Source organism: Carcharodon carcharias, chromosome 8 (genome assembly GCF_017639515.1).
Source record: "Carcharodon carcharias isolate sCarCar2 chromosome 8, sCarCar2.pri, whole genome shotgun sequence".
NCBI classification, from domain to species: domain Eukaryota; kingdom Metazoa; phylum Chordata; class Chondrichthyes; order Lamniformes; family Lamnidae; genus Carcharodon; species Carcharodon carcharias.
The window spans coordinates 168633484-168660251 of record NC_054474.1 but is presented as its reverse complement, the minus strand read 5'-3'; the positions used below and the strand labels follow the sequence as shown (position 1 = coordinate 168660251).

General features: G+C 38.8%; 1 protein-coding gene across 4 annotated transcripts in view; it reads right to left on the bottom strand.

Annotated features, from left to right (window-relative positions):
- Positions 1-26768, bottom strand: part of mapkap1 (MAPK associated protein 1) — a 244219-nt gene that overhangs the window by 30059 nt on the left and 187392 nt on the right. For all 4 annotated transcript variants that reach the window (XM_041194304.1, XM_041194305.1, XM_041194306.1 and 1 more), the window contains 2 exons: positions 12009-12149; positions 2104-2241 (listed from right to left, as the gene is read on the bottom strand). In XM_041194304.1, coding sequence (XP_041050238.1) covers positions 2104-2241; positions 12009-12149 — 279 coding nt within the window. The remainder of the gene's footprint in view (positions 1-2103; positions 2242-12008; positions 12150-26768) is intronic.

The following is a 26768-nucleotide window of genomic DNA, read 5'->3' as shown; positions in this document are numbered from 1 at the left end:
GTGGCTCACTTACGCATGCTAGAAGCTACATGTATTCGTACACAGGGCCCTGTTGTTTGTAGACAGGAGGAGCAGGTACACGCATTGCGCCTTTTCCGACTAAACAAAAGTTTGGGCGGGGGGGGGGGGGGGGTGCAGCCGTTCCCGGTTCATTTCCCATGGCAAGACCTTGACCACAGAGTCAACCTGCCTGGTTTGAATTTTAAAAAAAGTTTGGCAGTTAACTATTCCCTGGTGCATTCTTCATGGCAATGCCTCTACCAACCAGAGTCCACTTGCCAAAAAATCAGCGCACTCTTCTCATGCAGTATAAATTGTTGTTCCCTTTACAATTGGTATTCTTACGAATCTGTCCTGGTGAGTGCAAGAAGAAATGCTTCGAAGGCATGTCTCTTTTTTCAGCAATACTCAAATTTTGTACTACCAAAAGACAAAAAGAAGTTTACTCACTATGGGAGTTCAATATTATTCTACCTAACATGAAGCATTTTTGTCACAATACATATTTAACACACAACATGCATCATCAATTTAGTGGTGTTTTGTCTAGTGTAGAACAATTCCTACCGACCAGTTCTTTAAATCAAGTAGTAATTTTGGACAGTTAAATATCAGCACTTATAGGATTCCTTTAATGAAGAAAAATGTCCTAAGAAACTTCACAGAGATATAATAAATAAAATGGGATGAGACAAAGAAACAACTATTCATATCAGTGAACAAAGGTTTGTTTAAAGAGGCGGGTTTTAAGAACCAAAATGCCCCTTTCATCTAGCCCCTATGCTTTGGAATTCTCTCCACAAAACTCTGCCTGCCTATTACACTGAGAGAATTGGTAGTTATTTCAATGCCCTGGCACTCCTTCTCCCAAAAAACCCCCCACCAAAAACAGATTATTTAATCATTCAAATTATGGTTGTCTGAGGTATTGCTGCATGTAAAATTAATAGCCAAATGTGTATGCATAACAATAGTCACTGCACTTCAAAGTAATTCAATGAACAGAAAATGCTTTAAATGTTTTTGAAGCACATGCTATACAAATGCAAGTTTTTGTTTTCAAATTAATTTCTCAGTAAACATATTCCATCCCTAAACATTTCTCCCATGTAGAAATAATACTTATTTTACATTATGACCTATCTTTAAAAAGGCTATTAATCTTTAACAGAAGGCAGTGAACTAACTTCTAAAAAAACGACCAGCTCTATAAACCATTTGTGATATGGTAGATAGTATAACCTCTTGGGTAGCAAGCTGGAGTTTTTGCAGAAGCCGAAAGGGATGTGAATCCATAAGTAAAACAATCATATATTTATCATTTTAAATCTCAGTTCTCACAAGAAAGTAGGTTTTGCTTTGCTGTTCTAGAGTTCAGTACTGTGCACATTTCTGTACTAAATAAAAAAATCCAAATGTTGTAGAGTTTAAAATCAACAATATATCTAATATTCACATAAAATACTGAAGAATTTATTGAAATTTAGATGTTATTTCTGAGACAAAAAAAAATATAAACCATGAGTCCAGAATCTTGCATCTTACCCTTCAAGCAAGCTTTAACAAAAATCTCCAAAAGCAATATTTGTCCAGTTAAATATCCATATATAAATTAAAATGGCTCTGATAAAATAAAAATCACCAATTTCTTCTTACAATAATTAGCATGACTGCTTTATTTATAATTCTGTAGCATGGTCTTTTTTAAAAAAAGAGCAGCAGTTTGATATAAAAAAAAATCTGACTGACATTAGAATACCAATAACTGATTGGTCGTGGCAGATCATATTAAATTCTCAACTTAACAAATTTGACTGGGTTTATCACCAGTAAATTCTGATGGATTAACAGGGCACCTTTGCACAGAGCGTGACAAAATGTTGTTCAACCTTTAGACGGCTGAAAATTTAGAAATTGATTTCAGTAACATAATACAGATATGCAGTTAGCAGTCTAAAGGATAAAAAAATGTACCATAGGCACCACTGTCTTATCTAATATTAAACCTGTGGACAATATGAAGCTCTAATTTTTCTATTTGAGTGCATGCACTCACTCACACAACAGCACAAAGATAGAGTGCATAAATGTAGTACTACATACTTGGACTCTTCTCTTCCACAAGGTCACAAGCGCAGAGTAGATCAGAATCAATTGAAATGGGTTTCTGTTTAATCCAGAACTTGGTGCTGGCCTTCTGATTAGTAACAGGGTCTATCTCCACCTTTTCTCCCGAGATACCTGTGAATCAGTGGGGATATAAACCAGTGGGCTGTGTAAGTGATTTTATATCAACCATTTGACACACTTTATAAATCTTAATGGAGTGAACACATAAAGTGCTCTCTTAAGCCTTCCAAAATCCAGCTTTTTTTTTTGCAGCATATGAAGTGAATGCTGAATATAGAGGAGATTTCTAGACCACCAAATAAATAAAAATGATAAGAGCATCTGGAATGGATACTGTACTCTTCAAAACAGCAGTGGTATAGCATCCTGCGCTTTGGCACTACTTAAATAGAAGCTGCTTTATTCAGCTGAATGTAAGTAAGGTCTCCAATTAGTACAAGGGAGTCACAGGGACAAACAAACAAAATAGTCATAGCAGCCCCCCAGCTAAATGCAATACAAAATTATATGATCTTATGAAATCCTTAATAAATTGTAGACAATTGTGGTTTCACAATCTTCTAATAGTTATATTATTCAGGCAACACAAAAGCCATTTCCTCTTAATACATATCATGTGAATACATAGGAGCGTGTTATAAAGAAAGTAGTAAGAAATTGCCAACTTTGAAAGATGTCATCCAGACCCTGAGACAAAATGGTGTTAAAATACATAACGTTTGAATATAAAAGACTTATTATTAGATTTAAACTGTAGTTTTTTTTTGTTATGCATGACTTATCAAATCAAGTTTAATGAGGAGAAAGCTAGCTAAGGGTCTTGATAGTGTACAGTGATTGAATGAGGATGAACTGACAGCAAACAAACCTTTGTGGTGTGTGGAAGCAGAGCACAGTGTAACTATGTCCTAAGTGAAACACAGAATGTTGCACAACTCATGTGAGGGCACTGAATGTTTAGTTGAAGGTTTTAAATGGATGCATAGTAGAATCTTGTACACATTATACTCAGAATCCTATAGCTCTAGCTAATAATTAAGGCATTGTACAAATAAAACTTGTAAATATTTTAGTGGAGGGAAAAGGTCCACAACATTGTACGGGCATTTAATGAGATCTCAGTTATTTTTTTAAAAGAGAAACAAACCTCTTAATTCTGCTTCGGATCAATGCTGCCCAAACTATGCAATATCTTTTTGCCGACCAAACCAACTTTCTTGTGAAGAAATGCACTAGTAATCATACCTTGTCTTGAAAGCAATTTGAAAGTTGAACTTATCTTTCTCAACCTTAAACATGAATAGCTTTCTAAAGGTGGACTGAATTTAGCTCTCACTTTCGATTCATGCTGCTATTTAAGTGTTTACATTTACTTGGATTTGGTTCTTGAGTTCACATTTACAAATATTTCTCTTAACATAAGAATAACAACAATAACCAAATAGTTTGGAGATCTGGCAAATCTGCATTAAGCACTGATGTTCAAATATTGGAGTCAAATTATAGTTGATGTAAATTTGAAGTGAGAATGCAAGTTCACAAAAAAACAGCTGCATAAATCATTAGCAAGAGAGGCAACAGAGTAAAATGCTTTACAACACTTCAGAGAACTTTATCATGTAATTAGTTTTCATAACTTCAGACTTTCATTGTGGTCAATAATGTTTCTGTCCTTATGGTCAGATGTATAATATTTCTCGTTTAATTTTCACATAACAACTGACAGAAAAAAACTATTGAACATACTTGAATAACATTCAAAGAATGAGTGAATTTGAGATTTAAAAAACACCTCATCAGATCCTGAAGTGTAATCACCAGTCTTAGATGGGGAAATGTGGCAGCCAATTAGTGGACGCAAGTTGCCACAAACAGCAAATGAATCAATGACTAATATTTTTTTTTGGTGCTTTTGGGCAAAGGACAAGACATCAAGAGAACTTTGTGCTCTTCTCTGAATAATGCCCATTGGATGTTTTATGTCCATTTAAGCAGACAGATGGGGTCTTGATTTAATGTTTCATTTGAAAGATGGCACCTGCTGCCAATGCAGCACTCCTTCAGTACTCCTATTTAAGTAACAGCCCAGATTAAGTGCTCAAATCTTAAGTGGAGCTTGAATCCACAACCTTCTGAGTCAGACAAGAGTGCTTGCTACCAAATGAACCAAGCTGACACTTTAAAAAAAAATACATATTTCATGCAAGTCACAGAAATAAAAAAATACAAAGTGATTCATTGTTGAATGGATATATTTGAGGAAAAAATGGCATAAGAATGAATATTTTATTTTTGTTGAGAGATTTTCAAGGTGGCAGGAAGCCAACTACCTCTGGAGATTGATATCACAGAGAATATTACTCCATTGTTTCAACATGAATGGTAACTCACATTAGTGCAAAAGTGTATTAAAGCTGTTTATGTACTCAGAACTATAACAAAAATATACAGTTTGAATGTAATACTTAACAATCCACTTGGATATTTATAAAGCAGAATTATCTGAGAATCTATGACACTGATTTAACATATGAAAGGAAAGTCTTATTCCACGAGTACCAGAAATTACACTTCTTTCAGAATACAGATAAACTCAAAAGCTGTTACAGGCGTTTGGTAAATAGATTTTTGCAGAGATTTAACCCACGTTTGCCTGACTACTGTTGAAGACAGCATCTTCCTTTAACTGACAATGCCAACTTTGCCTGCATAATATTTGCTGCATTTCAAAAATAACTCATCATGTGAGTACTTGGAGATATTTTAAGATGGTAATGAACTTAAGCAGAAATATAATTTTGTTTTGCAAACTGATTCAATTGATTTCCACTCCCACTTCAAACAACTGGATATTAAGTAGACAAGAAACACTAGATTATGCATTGCTTTCCCACCACCCATTCCACCACCCCCAAAATAGCCCCTTTTATTCACATAAGTGTATATTCACAGATTATCAATGTGGTGACACCCAGCATTAAAAATTTGTCTTTAATCAATTGCCATTTGTTGAAAAGACAACCAATTCAATATTTTTTATGATGAATATAACTCTCATTATAGCAGAAAGACAACATTAAGTAATAGGATGCAGAAACCCCTGAAGTGTAGTCTGATCATTAAAAACTTAATATGATTTTCATCTCAATAAAATTACTAATTAATATAAATAAAATGTGTGTATATGTATACACTGACGATAATCAATGCTTTCATCTTTTGCACTTTTTCTAAGAGGTAGGTTACAAAATAAACCTTGAACATTTAGAAAAATTTGTTTGGGTTTTTAAAAAATTACTATCTGTCATAGAAATAACAAAGATTATTTATATGCGCCAAGGCCCCCAAAATTGCGAACTAAAAAGGGAATACAGTCAAAATTCAGTCTATGGTCCAGAAACTTCAGAAACCACAGAAGCAGTCAATATTGTTAATGTACCTTGTTAATTTGATGGGATTTGTCAGGTAACTCCACTGGAAAATTATATAAAACTGTTCCAGATGAACAGATGATAGTGACATGAATTAAACTGATAGAACAATACCAGAATATAAACCAGAAATGACACCTAAAGTGGCTGTTGATTTATTGCCATCCTGAGTTTGGTTCTGGGCTTCCATGTATATTAGTGCTACAAATCTGGGTCCATTTAGCAGTGAGATGCTCGTACATACATCACTCGCTCCTGCTCCAAGCCAAGGTCATTCCCGATTGCATCAATCTTTTCAGTAAAGGCTACTCCACCACTCTACTAGTTTTTACCTATTCTCGCTCTGAATTTCTTTGGAAGGGTTGGAGGGAGGGAGAAAAGATAGGATAATGAAGCTGCTTTTGCACCATACTTCCTAACTCATCTTTCATTTTAAACGTCACTGAATTATTTGCCTGATTTAAAGAAGCTTGCCTTTTAATGCATTTGGTTACCACTTTTTTACTTAAAAATAAATGCCTGCAATAGAAAACTCTTCTTCCCGTCTTGAAAAGCACAGTGTGCCAATTAATATGTTTATGAAATGCTGAAAAATTAAGCTATCATGGAGGAAAATCATATTGCATTGTTATATAGCAGTAGCAGTCACTCTGTCAGTAAGGATGTATGCTTCATGTTCTTTCTACAAAGTTCTTGTTGGTATTAGCATCTCTGTACAGTCTGCAAAGAGCACATTTTTAAAATGCTAGAAATTTTTTTGTTGATTCAGATATTCCCAATTTTCGTTAATCATGTTGGAGGAAAACAAACTTTTCACTTCACCAAACAAACTGCCTATCTGGAAGTCTGCCAAATTAAAATTGTTACTTTTTACTCGGCAGAACACAAATAGCACTCTTATTTGCAAGTTTTTCTGTTCGATACAATTTGAGGCACTTTAGAACTCAAAAGTATGAACTTAAAATGGCAGATATTGTCAAGGAATATAAAGCACTACCTGAAAAATTAAAGCATTCCACATTGATGGCAGTTATTTTTTTAATAAGATTATTTTCTCATTTGTCCAACAGAAGTGTAATTTTTCATTAAAGTTATTTAAAGAGCGACATTAATAAGAAGTTAAACTCCAATTTAAAAAATCAGTTGTGAACTGGAAGAAGTACCTAATACAAAAAAAAAACCCAAGAGCTACTCTTTCAACCACGATGGTCTATTTTTGGTCATAGTTAGTTGCGTGAAGAAACTATGGGCAGATAACTATTTTTGAAAACGTGATGAAGAATGATGCCTTGCTCAGATAAGATGACAGAAAATATTTGCAATTATATTGTATCTTTCAAGTCCTCAGGATGTTCAAAATGGCTTCAGGGTCATCGAATTATCATATTGTCTCGGCAAAAGTGGCAAATGGCAGCTAATTTGCACACCACCAGATACCACAAATAACAATGACATAAACGACTTAGTAATTTGTTTTTGCAATCTTTGTTGGGGGATATATTTTGGCCAAAACACCAGCCAAACTCCTATCATACTCTTCAAGTATGACACTTCAGCAGATGGGGCCTCGGTTTATTTGAATGACCACATATCTGACAATGCAGGACTCCCTTAGTATTGCACTGAAGTGAGCTCTAGATTACGTGCTCAAGTTCTGGAGTTGGACTTCCATCCAGAATTTGACTCATTTTAACACAGGAAATGCCACCCCGAGCACCCTTTGTAGTCAATCGGCACTTGGTTAGATTAACAAAAATACCTGAATTGAAATCTGCCCCACTCCTCCTGGGTAGTAGGGAAGGAAATCTATTTTAGAGTAAAAAAAAAACAATTTTCCACTGGATGGAGCAGGTTTAATGGACTGAATGGTCTTTATTTTGCTCTGGATTTCCTTATGGTACCAACAGCAATTTACACCTGGAACTGACAATTGTTGCTAGAATGTCAGCTGAGTTGTGTTAAATTAAAATTCCGTTTCATTTTTCAAAAATATGAAAAGTAATTCATTCTGAAAAAGGCCTTGCCAAACAGAAAGAAAAAAAGAGCAAGTGATATGCAGCCAGGTGACAAAATTCACATTTTTGTACGTGTACCCGAACGGGTGGTATGCATGTCCTCTGTGCAAGGGAAAGAAATTATGAAGGAACAAATTAAACCACGTATCTCTTGCTCACCTCAGCCTATGGGGGCCAAACTGGGAATAGGGTGATGAGGAAGGAAGGAACGGGCACCCGACAGTTAGAGCTACCACCTGCCTTGGCAGAGGTCTGGTGCATAGAGCCACAGGGATGGAGAAAACAACAGAGGTAAATACGTTGGGAAAGGAGTGATCAGCAATACCTAAGTTCTTGCTGACATCCTTAGGGAAGCTGCCCAGAGCAATTCCCCTAAATTCTTAACAAAAATCACTTAATTTGCCTGTGCTTCATTTCAAATGTGGACTTTTCCCTCATTCAGAATGTGATAGATCTGAGGGGGAGAAAAAATGCAAAATGTGCATGTGGGGAATGGTAACGAGAATGATAGCAACTTGCACGCATAATACCATGTCGGCAATGTCAAGTTTCAATAATCAGGATCATGGTTCTAGAATCATGACAAGTTTGACCAGGCACTATTAGGGATCAAGACTGGAGACTGAACTTATAAATTAGGCTGTATTCTAGGGCTCACTCTTGAGCATTTTCTTCAAACCTTTAGCTTTGGGAAAGCAGCAAAAAAATGCTTCAACCTATGACTGTGTTAGACACCAATGCTGCGTCAATGTTGTCGCTAAGCTGTGCACATATATGACTGCATAGTAGCCTGGAAAGCACGGTGCAGGTCTTCTTCCAGGTTAAATGCTGTGCAGCAGGCATGCAAACAAATGTAAAGATACCGCACATTAAAAAAAACTGCCCCAACACAACAAATTTTTTTTTTTTACGGGGAACATTGCCAGTCATCACAATTCATGTAATTTTTAGGAACAGATATAAATGTCAACAGATTTAAAACTTAGCATTAGATTTGATGACAAATACACTAATGGAAAATATAATTTTTCATGCTTTAGTAATTTGCAAAAAGGAAATATTAGTTTTGATGACCAGTTTACTTTTCTGAAGTAAAGTATTTGCAAACCTAGAAATTATTTGAAGAGAGCCTACTTTTCCTGTACATTAACTTCATTGTGAACATCAATACTTTTGGACAAGAGATCCAGAAACATTCATATTTACCATATGGCAGACTGTACCTTACATAAAGCAGACAGTCAAAGAATTAAAATATGACTGAAAACTCACATTTACAAGGACACTGAAAGGTGCATTAACCCCTGAAAGCTGTACTCACAGGTCAGTCCCATCAGTACTGAACAAGCTGAACCATTCATTTCACCTAACAGCTCCACTCCCCTTATATCATTTATCTTTAGTGATAAGGGATGACCTTTTCAGGCTTTATATTCTGACAGCTTCCAGATGCAGAGGGGCAAAAAATTCTCCTCAAAGCAAACTAGCAGGAACTGGCAAAAAAAAAGAGCTTGGCAAAATGGTTTCCTCTGTGAACGGCAGCACGCAATGTGTTAAGAGTACAAAACTTTGCACAGTGGTTAAAAATTGAAGTAGGATATCACATTCAAAAAAACTCGCTCATTGCGCCTGACACTGACAAAACAAAACTTAGAGTCTCAGGAATTTCAGTCTTTAGGCCCAAAGCTACTTCGACATTGGAATTAGCTGCTTTAATTTATAGAATCATAGAATGGTTACAACGCAGAAGGAACCAATTCGGCCCATCAATTCTATGCCAACTCTCTGCAAAAGCAATTTAGCTAGTCCCATTACCCGGCCCATTCCCTGTATCCCTGCAAATTATTTTCCCTTCAGGTGCTTATCCAATTCCCTTTTGATCGTCATGATTGAATCTGTTTCCACCACCCTGTCAAGCTGTATATTCTAGATTGTAATCCCGTGCTGTGTAAAAATGGTTTTCCTTATGCCTTCAGTTCTTTTACAAATCACTTTAAATCTGTGTCCTCTGGTTATCAACCCTTAATTTCCCAGTATCCATTTAGCATTTTTCATCCTTGAATATTTAATTCCCTTTTAAATGTGGTTGCTTTGGCAAACTGTGCTGATTTAACAGGCACTTGTGCATTTCATGTTTCAGTTACAGTTTGCAAGATGCTCTCATGAAGCTTTTCTACTGAAAATACAAATCTTGTGTTATCTCACTGGCCTTTCAAACTTCAGAACAGTACATATATAAAATTCACTGTACTCATCTGTAACTGTTAGACCACAGATGATATTCAAGGAATTAAATGCGTTGCATGCTGAGCATTATTTTCTTGAACAATAAAATGTTACCACAGCATCTGAATGTTATTGGTGATATTGTATAAGTTCATAATTTGTTGATTTAACAGATCTGGGTTTGCCTGGACTTGTACATTTGCCACAAATATATCTTCAAAATGAGCATCTCAGAATTATAGATATCACAGCACAGTTTCAGATCAACTGCTATTGTCAAAGGATTGAATAAAAGAAGGCTAAAATCTATAATAAGTAACATCTGTAAGAGTTTTTATTCCTATTTTACAAAAAAAATGTGGTGGAATAAAGCAATGGTTATGAGATGAAAAAAGTTGTTAATCAAAAATTTGTACCATCACTGTCTTTAAGAGTATTGGTTCCTAACTCCTAATATAATGACGCCTGACCATCAAGGTCTTGATTATTCATATCTTCAGTGTAGGAATTTAAAAGTGGGAGGGGGGGGGATGTATTGTCAACTGGAGGAAGGTGGCTAGTGGTACTTTTGTGACATGCTTAAGTCAAACAAAAAGCTTCTATTAAAATGCTGCATGGCAACTATTATCCTTTAAGAGGGGAGCTTCAGAATGTCTATCAAAAGGATAATTGCTACCAGTTGTATTTGTGAAACTGCAATTATTCCATGTTATTGTTAATTTATAATTTATGCAAAGTTTGACAGCAAGCTTCAGTTTTACTCTGTTTAAAGGCTCTATTCTAGTTTGTTTCCTTTTGCAAAAGTAATTCAGTCCCAGCATTTAAAATGTTAACTTCATTAAACTGGGTAAAAAACAATTGCAAAATAAGGTTATAGTTCGATTTTTAGGGAAATATTTTATATCTCGCCCCAGAAAGAACATTTCAAAACCACTTTATAAAGGGTGAGGAAGATGCTTCATTTTTTTTTATTCGTTCAAGGGATGTGGGCCTTGGCTGGTTAAGCCAGCATTTATTGCCCATCCCTAATTGCCCTCCAGAAGATGGTGGTGAGCCACCTTCTTGAACCGCTGCAGTCCATGTGGTGTAGGTACACCCATAGTGCTGTTAGGGAGGAAGTTCCAGGGTTTTGACCCAGCGACAGTGAAGGAATGGCGGCATAGTTCCAAGTTAGGATGGTATGTGCCTTGGAAGGGAACTGGCAGGTGGTGGTGTTCCCATGCACGTGCTGTCCTTATCCTTCTCGGTGGTAGAGGTTGTGGGTTTGGAAAGTGCTGTTGAAGAAGCCTTGATGAGTTGCTGCAGTGCATCTTGTAGATGGTGCACATCGCTGCCACAATGTGTCAGTGGTGGAGGGAGTGAATGTTTAAGGTGGTGGATGGGGTGCTGGTCAAGGGAACTGCTTTGTCCTGGATGGTGTCAAGCTTCTTGAGTGTTGTTGGAGCTGCACTCATCCAGGCAAGTGGAGAGCATTCCATCACACACCTGACTTGTGCCTTGTAGATGGTGGGCAGGCTTTAGGGAGTCGGAAGGTGAGTTACTCACTGCAGAATTCCCAGCTACTGACATGCTCTTGTAGCCACAATATTTATATGGCTGGTCCAGTTTAGTTTCTGGTCAATGGTAACCCCCAGGATGCTGATCGTGGGGGATTCAGCAATGGTAATGCCACTGAATGTCAAGGGAAGATCGTCAGATTCTCTCTTGTTGGAGATGGTCATTGCCTGGTACTTGAATGACACAATGTTATTTGCAACTTATCAGCCCAAGCCTGAATATTGTCCAGGTCTTGCTGAACATGGACATGGACTGCTTCAGTATCTGAGGAGTCGCGAATGGTGAACATTGTGCAATCATCAGCAAACATCTCCACTTTTGACTGTCATGACGGAGGGAGGGTCATTGATGAAGTAGCTGAAGATGATTGGGTCTATTAGTAAGCTGCTAGTAACACAACACTGTAGTTGTATCTTAAAATATTATGGCATCCTTTCCTTGAAGGCAGAATATTACCTGCTTAATTAGAATAGTTAGTGCCTTTGTGTTTCATTAGTTAATGTAACTGGTACTATAATATAGCAAGAAGTATTTCAAAAATGAGCAATTTGAGGAAGGCACCAATCTAATTATTTTTAAAAGCTTTTTGTTGTTGTTTGAAGCAATGGACAAGCATATAGGCTGTATTTCACAAAGTAATAATAATTACCTAACTGGACATCAGTGGTGAATCGAAGCTTGTGGACAATGCTAACTTTGTAAGATTTGTAACGATGACTGCTCAAAATATCTTGCACTGTTGTCAGATCCAGAGGTGGCTCGTCCTCTGAACTCTCCTCTCCTCTTGAACCTGTGGATTAAAAAGGAACTGTGAAATAAATGAAACCTTCTATCTGTAAAAGTATTCATCACTCGTTTAAAAATTAAATCAATTCAACTTTTAAAGGAATTATCAGCAATCAGCATTACACAAGCAGGAGATAATACTAATTTGGCATAAGCAGCAAATAAATTATGGAAATTCTTGAGAATGATAAATTAACACTTCAGATTTGAATTCTGCCAGAACTAATTTTAGATTTTCAAGTTACTATTTCCTCCTCTTTCATGAGACACTGGCACCCTCACTGGGACTTATTTCCTTGGTCCCGGGTCAACCTTTGGTATCTTGTTCAGGGAGCAACTGAAGTCTCAGTAGTCATTTCCATTTCTGATGAAGGATCTACACATTAAGTGCTGGGCATATTTTCAGCTTGCAGCCTGTGTATAAAGCTGGCACTGCAGATCACCTGACCATACTGGAAACCACCCAATGTTTATTTCCACTGAAATCCAAGAAAAGGAATATCAGTTTCTATAATTAAACTACAATGCCAGTATCACGCTTGCCTAGCAAGTTGAAAGCCTACCCAATGAAATCATCTATTCTTTCCACAAATGTTAGCTGAGTTGCTGTGTTTCTCCAGCATTTTCTATTGTTTTTCAAACTTTCCAGCATCTGCAGTTTTCTATTAGTTTAAGCAAATAAATTTGGTTTGACACACCAAGCATCTGCATGTTAATTTTTTTAAAGAGGGAGTGCAGACCTGCTATTTCACTTTGAGATGAGCTTTTGTAATTTGATTTTTCCAAACGGTGCACAACTACATTGATCTGAATTGATAAATCAAAAAAAATCAATGGAAACCCATGTCTAAATTATGATGTGGAAACAATGTTTAGCAGAAATTGGGACCAGTGACATTGCAAAGAAGAGACCAAAACTAAGTTCCAGCAGCCCTAGGCAAAAGTTAATGTTTTAAGCTCTTAAGCAGCTGAGTTCCTTTGCAAAACGTTTCCAGCAGAAGGAGTTTCCTTTGCTTTGAAGGCTTTCAATTCCTCCCAAACACAATTTACTGTACTTCACAATTACTTGCTATTTTCAGTCGTCTCTTTAGAAAAGAAACTATTACATTCCTTTCCTTCTGTCATTTGAGGAACTATATAAATGCAAGTATTTGTTGCTAATGTAATACTGATCTTAGATTTCAAATTACTTATTTTCTCCTGCTCCCAAGGCACCAACTCCTTCAATGGGGTATATTTCCATGGAAACATGTCAATCTCTGGTACCTTGCCTAGATGGGAGGATAGGCTGTTTGAATCTTGACCACGAGTGCCTATGGGGACATCGTGGAACCAATCCTCTACTGATGTCCACATGTGCCCGATTCCAGTAGTGATGAGGAATAGGACTGGCCAGCGACATTATGGGCATTTGTATTGTCCTTCCTACACTCTAGTGGTGACTCCACTTCAGAAGTACTTCTTTGGCTGTAAAGCACTTGGGACATCCCAAGGTCATGAAAGGTCTTACATTAACGTAAAATTATTCCCCTCAGCAAGTGGATCAATAACTAGATGTCATAGCACAAAATCATTGGTATAAGATCTAGAGAGATGAGATGAGAATTTTTTTCACTTGAAGAGTTGTTGGGATCTGGAACACAAATTGATAAGATGGTGGAAGCTGATTCCATAAATAAATTTGAAGAAGTGTATTGGACAGGTATTTGAGGATGAGAAATGTATGTGGTTACAGCCAAAAAGAAGTGATGTGGGCCTTAGCACAACTACTCTGAGTCTACATTGGCATGATGAGCTGATGGTCCCCATCTGCACTTTAAGTTTCTACGATTCTATGAAGCTCTTTCATTTCTTCTACTGGCCCAGCCAAGTACAGATCAGGGACAAAATCTGGAACTTTCTGGTTGACATAGCTCAGACAGCAAAAATGCCATCCCTGAGTTATAAGGATGACAAATTCCTTTTCATTGCAAAAGTGAAAGAATTGTCTGAATTTTCTTAAAAGGGAAGATTGTGAACAATTGAGGAATGGAATATTTCTGGTATCAGCATCAAGCGTGTTTCAGGGTCAGGTACAGGTGTAGAGTAAAGGGTCCTGTGCTTTGGCAACAATATACTTTCAATCTGATATCATACTTCAGTCCATTTGGTACAAACTTGCTCTTCAGTTTTTTAATCAGCTACCTATCTCGAGAGAAAAATTCTATTAATGCTAATTAGGGGACAGTTTTTGCTGTGACTCGACACCTATTAAGAATTTGAGGAGAGGCTGTCCAAGTATCTTCAAGTTTCTGCATTCCCTTAGAATGCTCACATTTGTGCTCTGTAGGATTTAATGAAGGAGCAACGTGGTGATCTCGCTGGGCTATATCTAGACATCTTCCTTGGTTTCTTTTGTCATTTGAGATTTTCTTCACTTTGTCTTAATTCTTCCAGTCATTCTCAACCATTGCTACTCTTTTTCCATAATCTACAATGCCTTCCTTAATCCCAGCAGTGCTAGACTCTCTGATCAGTCCTACTCTTCGATTTGCTGACACCACTCTTCAGACAGCTGCTCCTATGAATGCTGAATGTAAGAAAACTTCACACAAGCAGGTGGAAATGGGGCATTAAGAAATAGCGGTAAAGGTGACAAGTATATAAAATGTCTCAACACAACGTACACCCTTATTCATTTTGCACTTTAAAATCTAACTCATCCACTAGTTCAGTGAATTACTGCTGATTCTTTCAGTTTGACAAGCACTTTGTGTAGTCAGATGATGTGAATGATATTTCAAGCACACACTTTCTGTATTTATATATTAACAATGTCTGTTGTGTTTAACAAATGAAACAGCTTTTAAAAAAAACACGCAATTTTGCATCTGGTTTTCCCAAAAGAAAAGAAAGTCATAGGTAATCGATCACTTAGTCATCAAGAAAGCCTACAGAACAGGAAGCAAGTTGCTTTCACTCCAAGTGTGACATTTCCTGGCGCTAGGCTGTCGGCCACAGCCAGTATTAAAAGCCTGCTGTCACTTGCTGTGAATTATACATTATTTGAATCCCTGGCATTTCATCTATTTTTCACTCTGAAATGAAATCAAGCACATGCTACACCATATCAGGCAAAGAATGTAAATGTTAACACCTGTACTGTACATCATAGGGAAAATCACCCTCATGTATATAAAAATAAATCCCTTACAGCAAGTAAATGTGTCTTGAACTTACTATACAGCTTCCTATATGAAAATCTTACATTATCTTCATTCATGAAATCATGTTTTCAAAGGTTTAAAATGTCTACATTAAAGTGGAATATTAAACCCTTCATAAGTCAAGATGCCACTCACAGAGCTGGTGGGGAGTATTCAGTAACTTTACTTAAGCTTTGTGAATTGTACACAATCTAATCATTAAACAGTCAAGTAGGACAGTAATTGTTCCACAACTGAGTCCTTCCCAGTTTGTAGCATGTATCCAGAGTCCGGGTAATGTTTGAAAACTGGGAATTTCTTGACCATTATTGCAACACCAAATCTAATGTAGTACTGCATGCCTTCCAAGTTGGGCAATTTGCTTGCAGCTGTTAGGAACCAGAAGGACAACAAACATGTAAACATGTATTGTAAAATTACAATCGTAACTTCTTGTTAATAAATCTTTAAGGAGGCTTGTAACACATCACTTTTCAACTTCTCAAGTTGTACAAGTTTCTCACATACAGGCTATCAAACCAACAGGGTGTACAGCACTCAGAATGTAACCACCATAGTCTCCAAGTTTATAGAACTATTCAAGCTTTTAGCTGTATTTTTATTGTAGTGTGTTTGCTGGGGGGGGGGGGGGGGGGTGGGGGTGGGGAAGAGATGGTGATGGGGAGTGGGGTAAACATGATAGGAATGTGATATGTCAACTGCAACTTAGCTGCCAGAGTCAACTGTCCCCTGAAAGATTAATGTTCTTAAATACAGGTGCACTGTAACACTATTGATTCCTTAAGAGCGGATAGTATTCGAGCCTCTACCATAACGAGTACATGCTCCGTTTATCATACAGAATCTTTCAGTGATGGTTTGGTAATCAAGGGTAGTGCATGCAACCATCAGCCATCTTCTCAAATACACACTGGGGATTTGCTCGAGTCACATTTTTCTGCAATTGTTATTAGTGGAAGATTGCCAGCTCGTCTCCTAGGGACCTCAAGGTTCAATCAACGGTTTCAGCAAACAGCATTACAAAATTATTCCTTCTACAATTTAGGACTCAGAATGTATTCAACAATTAGGGACAATTGGGTAATGATATTAAAAGATTTTTATTTTACTCGCCAGTTTTTTTTTTAAGTAAAACAATTTGAAGTAAAATAAACTGCTTTTCCTATCCAACCACCTTTGTTGGATGAATTCGTAAACAAATTCTGAATATAAAACAAATGATTCCATAGCTCACAAGGTTCTTGCTCTTTTAATAAAAATACCTTCTAAAATCACTAGCCCGTGCCTTTAGAGGGAATCATGAGTAACCCTTTGGGACACTTGCAACATCGTGCTGTCACTCAAGCGACAATCCAGTCACACAAAGAGGTGTTCTTCCCTTATTCACCTCCTAAAGATTTTTGTGTGATAACATGGCAACTAAAAACCACACCACAAAAAATTATCCACATTGCCAACAGGCCCAAGATTAGGTTGGTTGGCAAGTGTACAGTACGTGGAGGACTATTCCACTAACTCTTGCTCATCACGCTCCTGTGAAGGACTTCAGGATGTTTTCCTATATTAAAGGTGCTATATCAGTGTAAGGTGTTAATGCTGTTGAAAGCTAACCGAGAGACTCTAATACTAACCGCTCTTAAGGAATCGATAGTGTTACACTGCACCTGTATTTACAAACATTAATCTTTCAAGGGACTGTTGACTCTGGCTGTTAAGTTGCAGCTGACATATCATATTTCTATCTTGTTTGCCTCCCTCACTCCCATACAAGGATTTTCTGCAGAAAACACCTAAAAGTTTGAACAGTTCTATCAGCTTCTAGACTCTGGTTACATTGAGTGTTGTGTACGCTGTTGGCTAGAAACCTTGTATGACTTAAAGGCTGGAAAATAGTTTGAATTATCGGCTTGCTTAGAGGTTTATTGACAAGAAGTTATGACTGCAGCTAAACCGTAATGTTATCCTTCTGGTTCTAGAGAGTTCTTAATAGTGGTTACAAGCAAATCATCATTGGACCAGCATGCAATGCTGTTTCAAGGTACCTGTGGAACTCAAACTGTCTAATTTACAACTGATCTTTTTTTATTTATTCATTCACAGGATGTGGGCGTCACTGGATAGGCCAGCATATGTTGCCAGCCTTAATTGCCCATGTAAACATTACAGTTTAGCTGCAGCAGAAGGTGGCGGTGAGCTGTCTTCTTGACTTGCTGAGTCCATGTGGTGTAGGTACACCCACAGTACTGATAGGACAGGAGTTCCAAGGTTTTGACTCAGCAACAGTGAAGGAACGGCGATATAGTTCCGAGTCAGCATAGTGTGATGCTTGGAGAGAAACTTGCAGGTGGCAGTGTTCTCATGCATCTGCTGCCCTTGTCCTTCTAGGCGGTAGAGGCCGTGGGTTTAGAAGGTGCTGTTGAAGAAGCCTTAGTGAGTTGCTGCAGTGCATCTTGTAGATGGCACATGCTGCTGCCACTATGCATTGGTGATGGAGGGAGTGAATATTTAAGGTGGTGGATGTGGTGCCAATCAAGCGGGCAGCTTTGTCCTGGATGGTGTCAAACTTGAGTGTTGTTGGAGCTTCTTCGCAAGTGGAGAATATTCCATCACACTCCTGACTTGTGCCTTTTGCATTTGGTGGGCAGGCTTTGTTACTTGTGCAGAATTTCTAGCCTCTGACCTGTTTTTGTAGCTACAGTATTTAGATGACTGATCTGGTTAAGTTTCTCATGAATGGTAGCCCCCAAAATTTTGGGGGATTCAGCGATGGCAATGACATCGAATGCCAAGGGGAGATTGTTGAGATTCTCTCTTTTTGGAGATGGTCATTGCCTGGGGCATTTATTACTTGCCACCTATCAGTCCGAAACTCAATATTGCCCAGGTCTTGCTGCATATGGACACGGATTGCTTCAGTATTGGAGGAATTGTGAATGGTGCTGAACATTGTACAATCATCAGCGAACATCCCCACTTCTGAACTTATGATGGAGAGAAGGTCATTGATGAAGCAGCTGAAGATGGTTGGGCCTAGCACACACTATCCTGAGGAACTCCTGCAGCGATGTCCCAGGATTGAGATGATTGACCTCCAACAACCACAGCCATCTTCCTTTGTGGTAGCTATGATTCCAACCAGCGGAGTGTTTCCCTCCGATTCCCACTGACTCATTTTGTTAGGGCTGCTTGATGCCATACTCAGCTAAATGCTGCCTTGATGTCAAGGGTAGTCACTCTCATCTCACCTCTTGAGTTCAGCTTTTTGTCCATGCTTGGATCAAGGCTGCAATGAGGTCAGGTGCTGAATGGTCCTGGCAGAAACCAGAAATCTCTTCTTATAAATGGAGGTGAGTGCATTTTGCTTCCACACACAGGGAATCATGCTACATGCCTAAACGAGGAGGAGTCAAAGGTGTCATGAAGCTATTTATTTATATATATATATATTTTTTTTTTTCGGAAAATATTTTTCTTTTAAAATAGAGGTTTAGTCTGTAGGTGTGTCTTAATTGGATTAAAGACAGCTGGTCTGGGTGCTTTTATGGGTACTAGTTTTGATATGTAAGCGAGATAGCGTGCATTTGCATTTTTTGAATAGAACAGTCAAGAAGTGGGGCGAAAACTCAAGCCTTTCTAGCAGCTACCAAGCAATATGTTTATATTGCTAATAAAGTTGGTACTATGAAAGGGGTTTTTATTGTTAGAGAGGTTTAGTTCAGAGGTTGTTGATACAATGAGAATTAACATTCAATGGGGCTGGTAGGTATAACTTCAGTAGTTTTTGGGTGTGCAGAGCAGAGGCAATGTGAGATCAAAAGGCAGCTGCAAGCCTCCACCTCTGTCCACAGGAACGAATCTGAAAAGAACCTCATTTTGAGTTTGTAAGGTGAAAATGCTTTACCTAGTGTCTGGTTAAGTCTATGGGTTGCTGTTGCCTTCATGGAGATTAATTTGGGAATTTGTTAAAAGTTATGATAGTAGTAATTTGTAGCCATGTATTTTAGCCTGTGTAAATTAATAAAATGCTTCATTTAGTTTAATGCAAAGCCTCAAGAGCTGGTGGTCTGATTCCTGAATTTAGAGTCGTATCTCAAACATAACACTTAAAATTACAGGTTATGACAGTTGTTTAAAGTTTCCCTCTGGGATTTTTAAAAAACTCCGCTTTACCAACTGCATCAATCATAACAGAGAGGGCAGTTGAACTTTGGATGATGGCCAAGGGTTACTCTAGTCTCACAACACATGTATTGAGGCTGATCAAACATCAGTTTCTGTTTACCACCCCTGCAAGTCCTTTGCTAAAAGAGCACATACAATTCCAATAGATTTAGTAGATGCTGTGGGCACTTATGAATAGATAAAATTGCACGCAGGGTGAAATCACCATCCTGGAATCCAGAGTTCCCACCAAGTATGTTCCAATAGCTAAAAGTAATTTGAAATTCCAATCCCAATATTAACCACCACAATGGAATACTCTCCACTTGCCTGAATGAGTGCAGCTACAACAATACTCAACAAACTCAACACTATCCACAGCAAAGCAGCCCGCTTGATTGGCATAACACCCACCACCTTAAACATTCTTAAACTCCTTCCACCATCAGTGCACAGCACCAGCATTATGTATCATCTACAAAATATATTGCAGAAACTTGCCAAGGTTCCTTCAACAGCACTTTTCACAACCTCTATCACCTAGAAGAACTAGGGCAGCAGCCCTTGGGAATACCACCACTGCAAGTTCCCCTTCAAGCCACACGCTATCCTGATTTGAAAATATATCGTTGTTCCTTCACCATCACTGGGCCAAAATCCTGGAACTGTCTCCTAACAGCACTATGGATGTACCTACACCACATGGACAGAAGTGGTTCATGAAGGAAGCTCACCACCACCTTCTCAAGGGCAATAAATTCTGGCCCATGAATGAATTTTTAAAAATTACTGTAGATAGTAGCACATAAGTCAACCCAGGGTATAAGATGACCTCATTTTGTCAGCATCAAAAATCATGGTTTGACCCATACTCAGTGTATAAGTTGATTACACTTTTCTGCTAAGAAATGTTATAATTGAATTAGGAGTCGGCCTCAATTTTTGACCTTATAAATGCACGTTTTACTCAACTGTTGGCATGTAGGATCAAACAGGCAATAAACGGGCCAGAGGATGTCAAGAGGATGCACGGGATTTTAAATTATGCCCACACAGAGCAGATTGCATGTGGCGAACGATGAACCGAAACGGGTCCACTGGCAAAAAGAATGAAGTTGGCTTGAAGCTAAAGGTCATAACATTTGCCAACTTGTTAAAAAAACTATGTTGCAGCGATGTGATTCGGTGTCGGTAAAAAAACTGGTGCAAGAATGGAAGTAGAATGGATCCACTCTGAAGAAGATGCCCATGACCAAATGCACCATAAGAACAAGGACCAGCCACTGGCCTGATCCTGAGAAGCATGCATCAGGATGGTCCATGAAAATCATCAGATGGTTACATCACCATCAGAAATGCAATACGTATGTAAGCATATAAGTGGGCCAAATCAAATCCACAGTCCAGCAAAGATTTCAGAGCAACTGCTAGTTTGCTTAATTGCTCTATGGAACAAAAATGTCTAACGCTGCAGCAGAAGACTGAAGGTCTCCCAGAGAATACCAAAAGACCTCGACATCAAAATGACTATTTTCTAGAGATTCCTCATCAGACAGCAGCAAAAACATGAGTGCCCATTATGTCACATTAACAACATGGATGAAATACCCATAATTTTGATATGCTGTGCAACAGAACTGTGGAGTGGAAAGGTTCGAAAACAGTTCTAGTGAAAGCCACAGGACACGAGAAGGCAAGATTCACAGCAGTATTAGCCTGCATAGCCGACAGAACAAAATTAAACCTATGGTAATTTTCAGACATAAAACCATGCTGAAAATCAAGTTCCCTTCACTATCCTTCCCAGTTAGATATTCCTCAGGGGAGATGACCTCCTGAGACAGCAATTGGTAATAATTTCACTGACAGGTTGAATGCAAAACTCAAAATTCTCAGCTAAGCATGCAAGTAAGGCAGAATCTCTAGGCTGCAGCCCATATTGATGTCTCCAGACAGACCTCTGATGGCCAAGGCCACCTCTAATTGCAATGAGTTTTTAAAACGTCAAACTGAAAAGAGAACCGACAGCCTGAAACTCTGCAGAAACTGCTGCACTTATTTTTAACTATTTGCTTGCAAACAAATTTGATCCAATAGCTGGGATGCGATTATTTATTCTCATCTAAAGGTGTCCAGAATAGATGGATAGATATTTAATCGACATATGTACAACTGCTTTCCCCATTGCGATACTTGTTAGGTTTTTGTTGTGAAGTACCAGTGCTTTTCCAAGTACAAATGATTCATCATATTTAACCTGCTAGTTTAATACCACTGAGGAACCATGAACTAGCAGATACAAAGGGCATCTTAAATTGTTGCTGGGACTGGATATCTGATCAGACTTTTTAGAAGCAGGAGCAAATGGACTAACTTTTCCCACTTCTCTCAGTAATTGCCTACATTACCATTGGAAGAAAGGAATCTGTGAAATTAACTCACCAAGGCCCCTGTGATAGCACTTTCCAAATCCATGACCTCTATCACCAAGAAGGACAAGAGCAGCAGACACATGGGAACACCACCATCTGAAAGTTCCCCTCCAAGCTACACACCATCCTGACTTGGAAATATATTGCCACTGTCGCTGGATCAAAATCTTGGAACTAACTTCCACAAAGTATTATGGGTATACCTACACCATATGGTCTGAAGTGCTTCAAGAAGTTGGCTCACTACCACCTCCTCAAGGGCAATTAAGGATGGGCAATAAATGCTGGTCTCATCAGCAAAGCTACATCCTTGGAATGAATATAAATAATTAGGCGAACTATAAAGGTCCACTAAACCCAGGATGTAGATCCAGTGAGGAGTACTGGGATGCACAAAATCAATTTAGAGGCAACTCAAGTATTACATCTGTGCAATGGAACATCACTGAAAGTTGATGAATGAGGTGGAAGTTTCTGCCTCCTCTTCACAGATATGGCTTTCATCATTTCAGCTTCTTGGAATCAGCAACATCAGCTGACTCAGGTGATGGACCAGAAATTTCTGCTGAGGTTATTTGAAGACTCAACCAATATCAGTGAGATTATCAATATGTTGATATTACACAGGTTCTGCCAAAGGGAAACTAAAGGCTAAACCTGACTAACTTAGTCCCTGGTGCAGTGGTCAGGTAATTTTCAGGTTTGGAACCCAGTTCCTTGATGTGCGAGCTCTGGAGTTGCCCTTTACCAGAGCAAACCAATTTACAGGGGGTGGTTTTGTACAGCTGCAGGGCTAAGGCTTGCTTGGGGAAATGGGGAAAGCAGCCTCAGGCAAGGGAAGAGGCTGCAGAATGAGGGCTATACTGGGGTAGGGGGTATCCCAGGGTTTGTGTGGGGGCACAAGTTAATCTGTGCAAGTTGCCTCTGGGCTCCCTGACCAATGAAGGAGCGAAGGGCAAGATGGCATGTCCATCCTGTTAAAGGTAGGGTTTCTAATTAAAAGGGCCCCAAGCAAATTTCAGAAAAATTCACCAGCACTTGGGATTTTTCAAGCTGCAGCAATCACAAGAATGAAAAGGAGGGGTGGGAAGGTTTTGTCAGCTTTGAAAATGCACACCCACCTCGTTCATTGGAAAGGAGGTCGTGTTCCAGGAGGCTGCAGATATCAGCAATGACCTGCTGTGACGGCCGGAGCTTCCTGAGGCACTGGTGCTCACACATGTTGAGGGAATTGACCTTGTGCTGTTGGGGGAGGGGGCGGGGGCGGGGGGAGAGAGAGAGAGAGAGAGAGAGAGAGAGAGTCTCACCTCCTTCGAGCTGGGTCATGGTGTCCATCCCATCTGCCCTGTGGAGGGCTATGCAGTTGCGAAGAAGACAACTGGTTCTGCTACTGGTGTTGGCCCTGCAGCCAATGTGGTCTCTGCTCTTGAGCCTCAGCAGAGGTGGAAGCTGGAGCTGCATAAGCTGCTCCCATGGCATCATGAAGGTTGGCAGCAGAGAAGCAGAAGGGAGTGAAGTGCTGGTCAGGTGAAGTGCCTTCCAAGCACTCTTTGGGAGAAGTGTTTTTAACAGCCATCTCAATGGCCAAAGCTGGAGCTCTTCAGTGTAACTGATCAAAGCCTTCACGGCTTGTCAACTTCACTGAAGAAGCTCCTGCCAACTGTGCATTTGCCTCGGTGACCTTGGTGATTTGCTGACAGGTTGGGAAATATGTTCCATGTTTAGAAAATTCAGGATTTAATGTTAAAACAACTAATAATTGGCTTAACAACCTCAACCATTTCTTAATTACTTACCAATGGATCGATAGGGATTCCCTGATCTCCTTCAACCCTGTTCTGGGGAAAAATGGCCGAGGGTGGAATCATGTTGGGATCCCAAGCTGATGTCATTTTCTAGGACTTTGACACCCCATTTACCCCTAAACCACTCCACCCACCACCCCCACCCCCTTCTCCCCTCCCAACAGCCTGAGAAAATTCCCCCTAAATCTCCCATGGTTGAAGTGATTGATCTGAAGCTGTAAATTCAATCATCTGCTCTGCGTTTTTTCAGGTGTCATCAATGGAAGACTCTTGGAATGCTATTAGTAATATGCTAGATCTGTGGTTTGAAGCAAAAACATACTAGCAGAATTATCAGTACTACACTGATTGCAAATATGCTGGTTGCCATTTTTTCTCCATTTGGAAGATGGCTTTTCCATCTCTATGTGGAGGATAAATGAAGGAAAATAAATGCTTTCCACTCAGTTGCACTGCTCACAGCTTCAACGCTAGATCAAAAATTTCTTGGGAGCAGTTTAATTATTTTTTTAAAGTTTGAGATGTATGTAAAAACTGTAGATAAAAAGGATCAAATCACGTTTCCCAAATTTATTTAGGTTAAATCCACACATGTTGGGTGCACTCATCAGGCAAGTCAGTTGCTGTAGAGTAGCATAATGGTTATGTTACTGGACTAGTAATTCAGAGATTTGGATTAATGATCTGGAGATATGAGCTCAAATCTCATACAGCAGCTGGGGAAATATCTGGAATAAAAAGCTAATACAATATCAGCAGTGGCGATCATTAAATGACCGGATGGTTGACTGATTCACTAACCCTCTTTAGGGAAAGAAATCTGTCCTCTTTACCTGGTCTAGTCTACATACGACTCCAGGCCCACAGGGATCTGGTTGGCACTTGGCTGCTCTCTGAAATGACCTAGCAAGGCATTCAGTTATATTCAAGACAGCAGCTCATCACCACCTTCTCTAGGACAATTAGTGATTGACAATAAATGCCAGCCTTGCCAGTGATGCTCACATCCCATGAATGGATAAAAATCAATTTGTGATTAGTTTGTGCTGGGCTCCGAAAACAAGAAGAAAAGAAACAGGCTTGTCGGCTATCAACACTATTTAGCTGTTTAACAACCTTGCCAGCTGGCCATTCTTGGTTGACAGTTGCCTTAAAAACATTATGGGATTGTCATCTTTGGATTGGTGCTCATTCAGTTACAGTATCATATGGGGGGGGGGGGGGGGGGGGGGTGTGTGTGTGTGTGTGTGTGTGTGTGTGTGTGTGTGTGTGTGTGTGTGTGTGTGTGTGTGTGCTGGGAGGGGAAGGGGGGGGGTAGATAGAGGAGGTCATCAAAATTGATCACTTCAACTGGGTTTCGCTGTAATAGACACAAAAAATTCTTACTCTAAATTATCTTAAATAAGATCATACAGCCCTGTAGATGTGTTCAGGTTGAGTCTGCTGTTTTTAAACTGATGAACCCTAACAAAATCATTCTGCCCTCAAAAGTGACCTCTTAGTTGACCAATCAAGAGCCTGACTGTACACATTGATATATTAGGCCATTTCTATTTGATACCTCTTGGAATCCCTCTATAACCTTGAAAATACTTATTAAACAAAATTAAAAAGGACCACTGTCCTCCATTACAGAAGATGCAATCTTTTCTTAAACACTAGATATATAAATCACCAGTTTACGTTTCATTACCAATAGTACTGACTACAGCATAGCACTGCCATGCTGCACTCATCTTTATCTGATCCTATGTTTCTTTTTCATAGTCAGTGTGAAGAGTTGACATATTTATACCTTTGCTTTCAGCAAGAGCAAGTTCTTTAATGCAGTTACAAAAGAGCATATAGTTATTTATCACTGACCATCTAAAAGTATTCTTACACAACAGGAAAACCTTTAAGAACCATATAAGTCCTGGTCTATGATTTTGTTTTGTTCAATCAAGTTTGCCTTTGGTTCCCATGCACATGAAGGTTAACACTAATTGAAGTTGTTACTCTGTACCTTCCCTTTCACAAACAGATACCTCATGAGCATGTAGCACTACTTTTATAACTGAGTTAGTCCTAAATTTATAGTTAGCTTCCTAAATTATGCCAGTTTACACTGTGGGGTTGCTGCAAATGTACAGAGAATTGGAATTTAAAACCAGCTTTAAACTATGCAAGGATAAAGAGCAGTGTTAGGCAATTCAATGGAACAAAATGTTGTCCCACATATTTATCAGTTTTATTTTCAACTCTTCTCTCTTCCACTTCAGTTACATTGTGGGGAAGCATAAAAAACAAAAGCAGAGATATTAATCTCCAGGCTGTCCTTGGAATGGCCTGCGGAAAGCAACATGGAGAAGTTTAAGAACATGGTTCAGCAGTCAACTTTAGTCTAGGAAGAGGAGAAAAATAGCTTTCCCTAAAGAAAGCAAAGGGGGCATTTTTTCTAAAATGCACTTCTGGTTGAGGAGTACAGAATTTCTTGAATTGAGAAAATAAAATTAAGTGCAAGACAGGACATTCCCAACATTTAAAAGTGCAAGAGATGTGCAGACAAATCAGGAAACAATGACATCAGTACATCAGCGGTTGGGGGGGAAGAGCACAAAAGGTAGTGTATTTGGAACTTAGAAGAACTGGAGGAGAAAATTCAGATGAGCGCAAACTACAGCATTGATAAAACAAAAAAGAAAAAGATTCTGACAGATCGAGAAACAGCTTGGATGATGGAGCAGGAATAAGGTACACCCATCGATGACTGGCGTTGTGTAAATACTGGTGATCTACTCAAGTCCAATCTGAAGGTAAAGTAAAAGATGATGATCCGCGCTGTCCTATTTGAATGGAAACTGGCTTTCAGTGAAATCTCCATTTCATTAAGTGCATTTTGAAAAAAAAGAATCCTTTGGAAAGGAACTTAACTTTGGCAGCAAAGACTAATTTAGTAAATTTCATTATTCCACCCAAACCTTTGTGTAAAGCAAATTTAAACTTACCTCTGATCTACTGCACTGTTACATTATAGCAT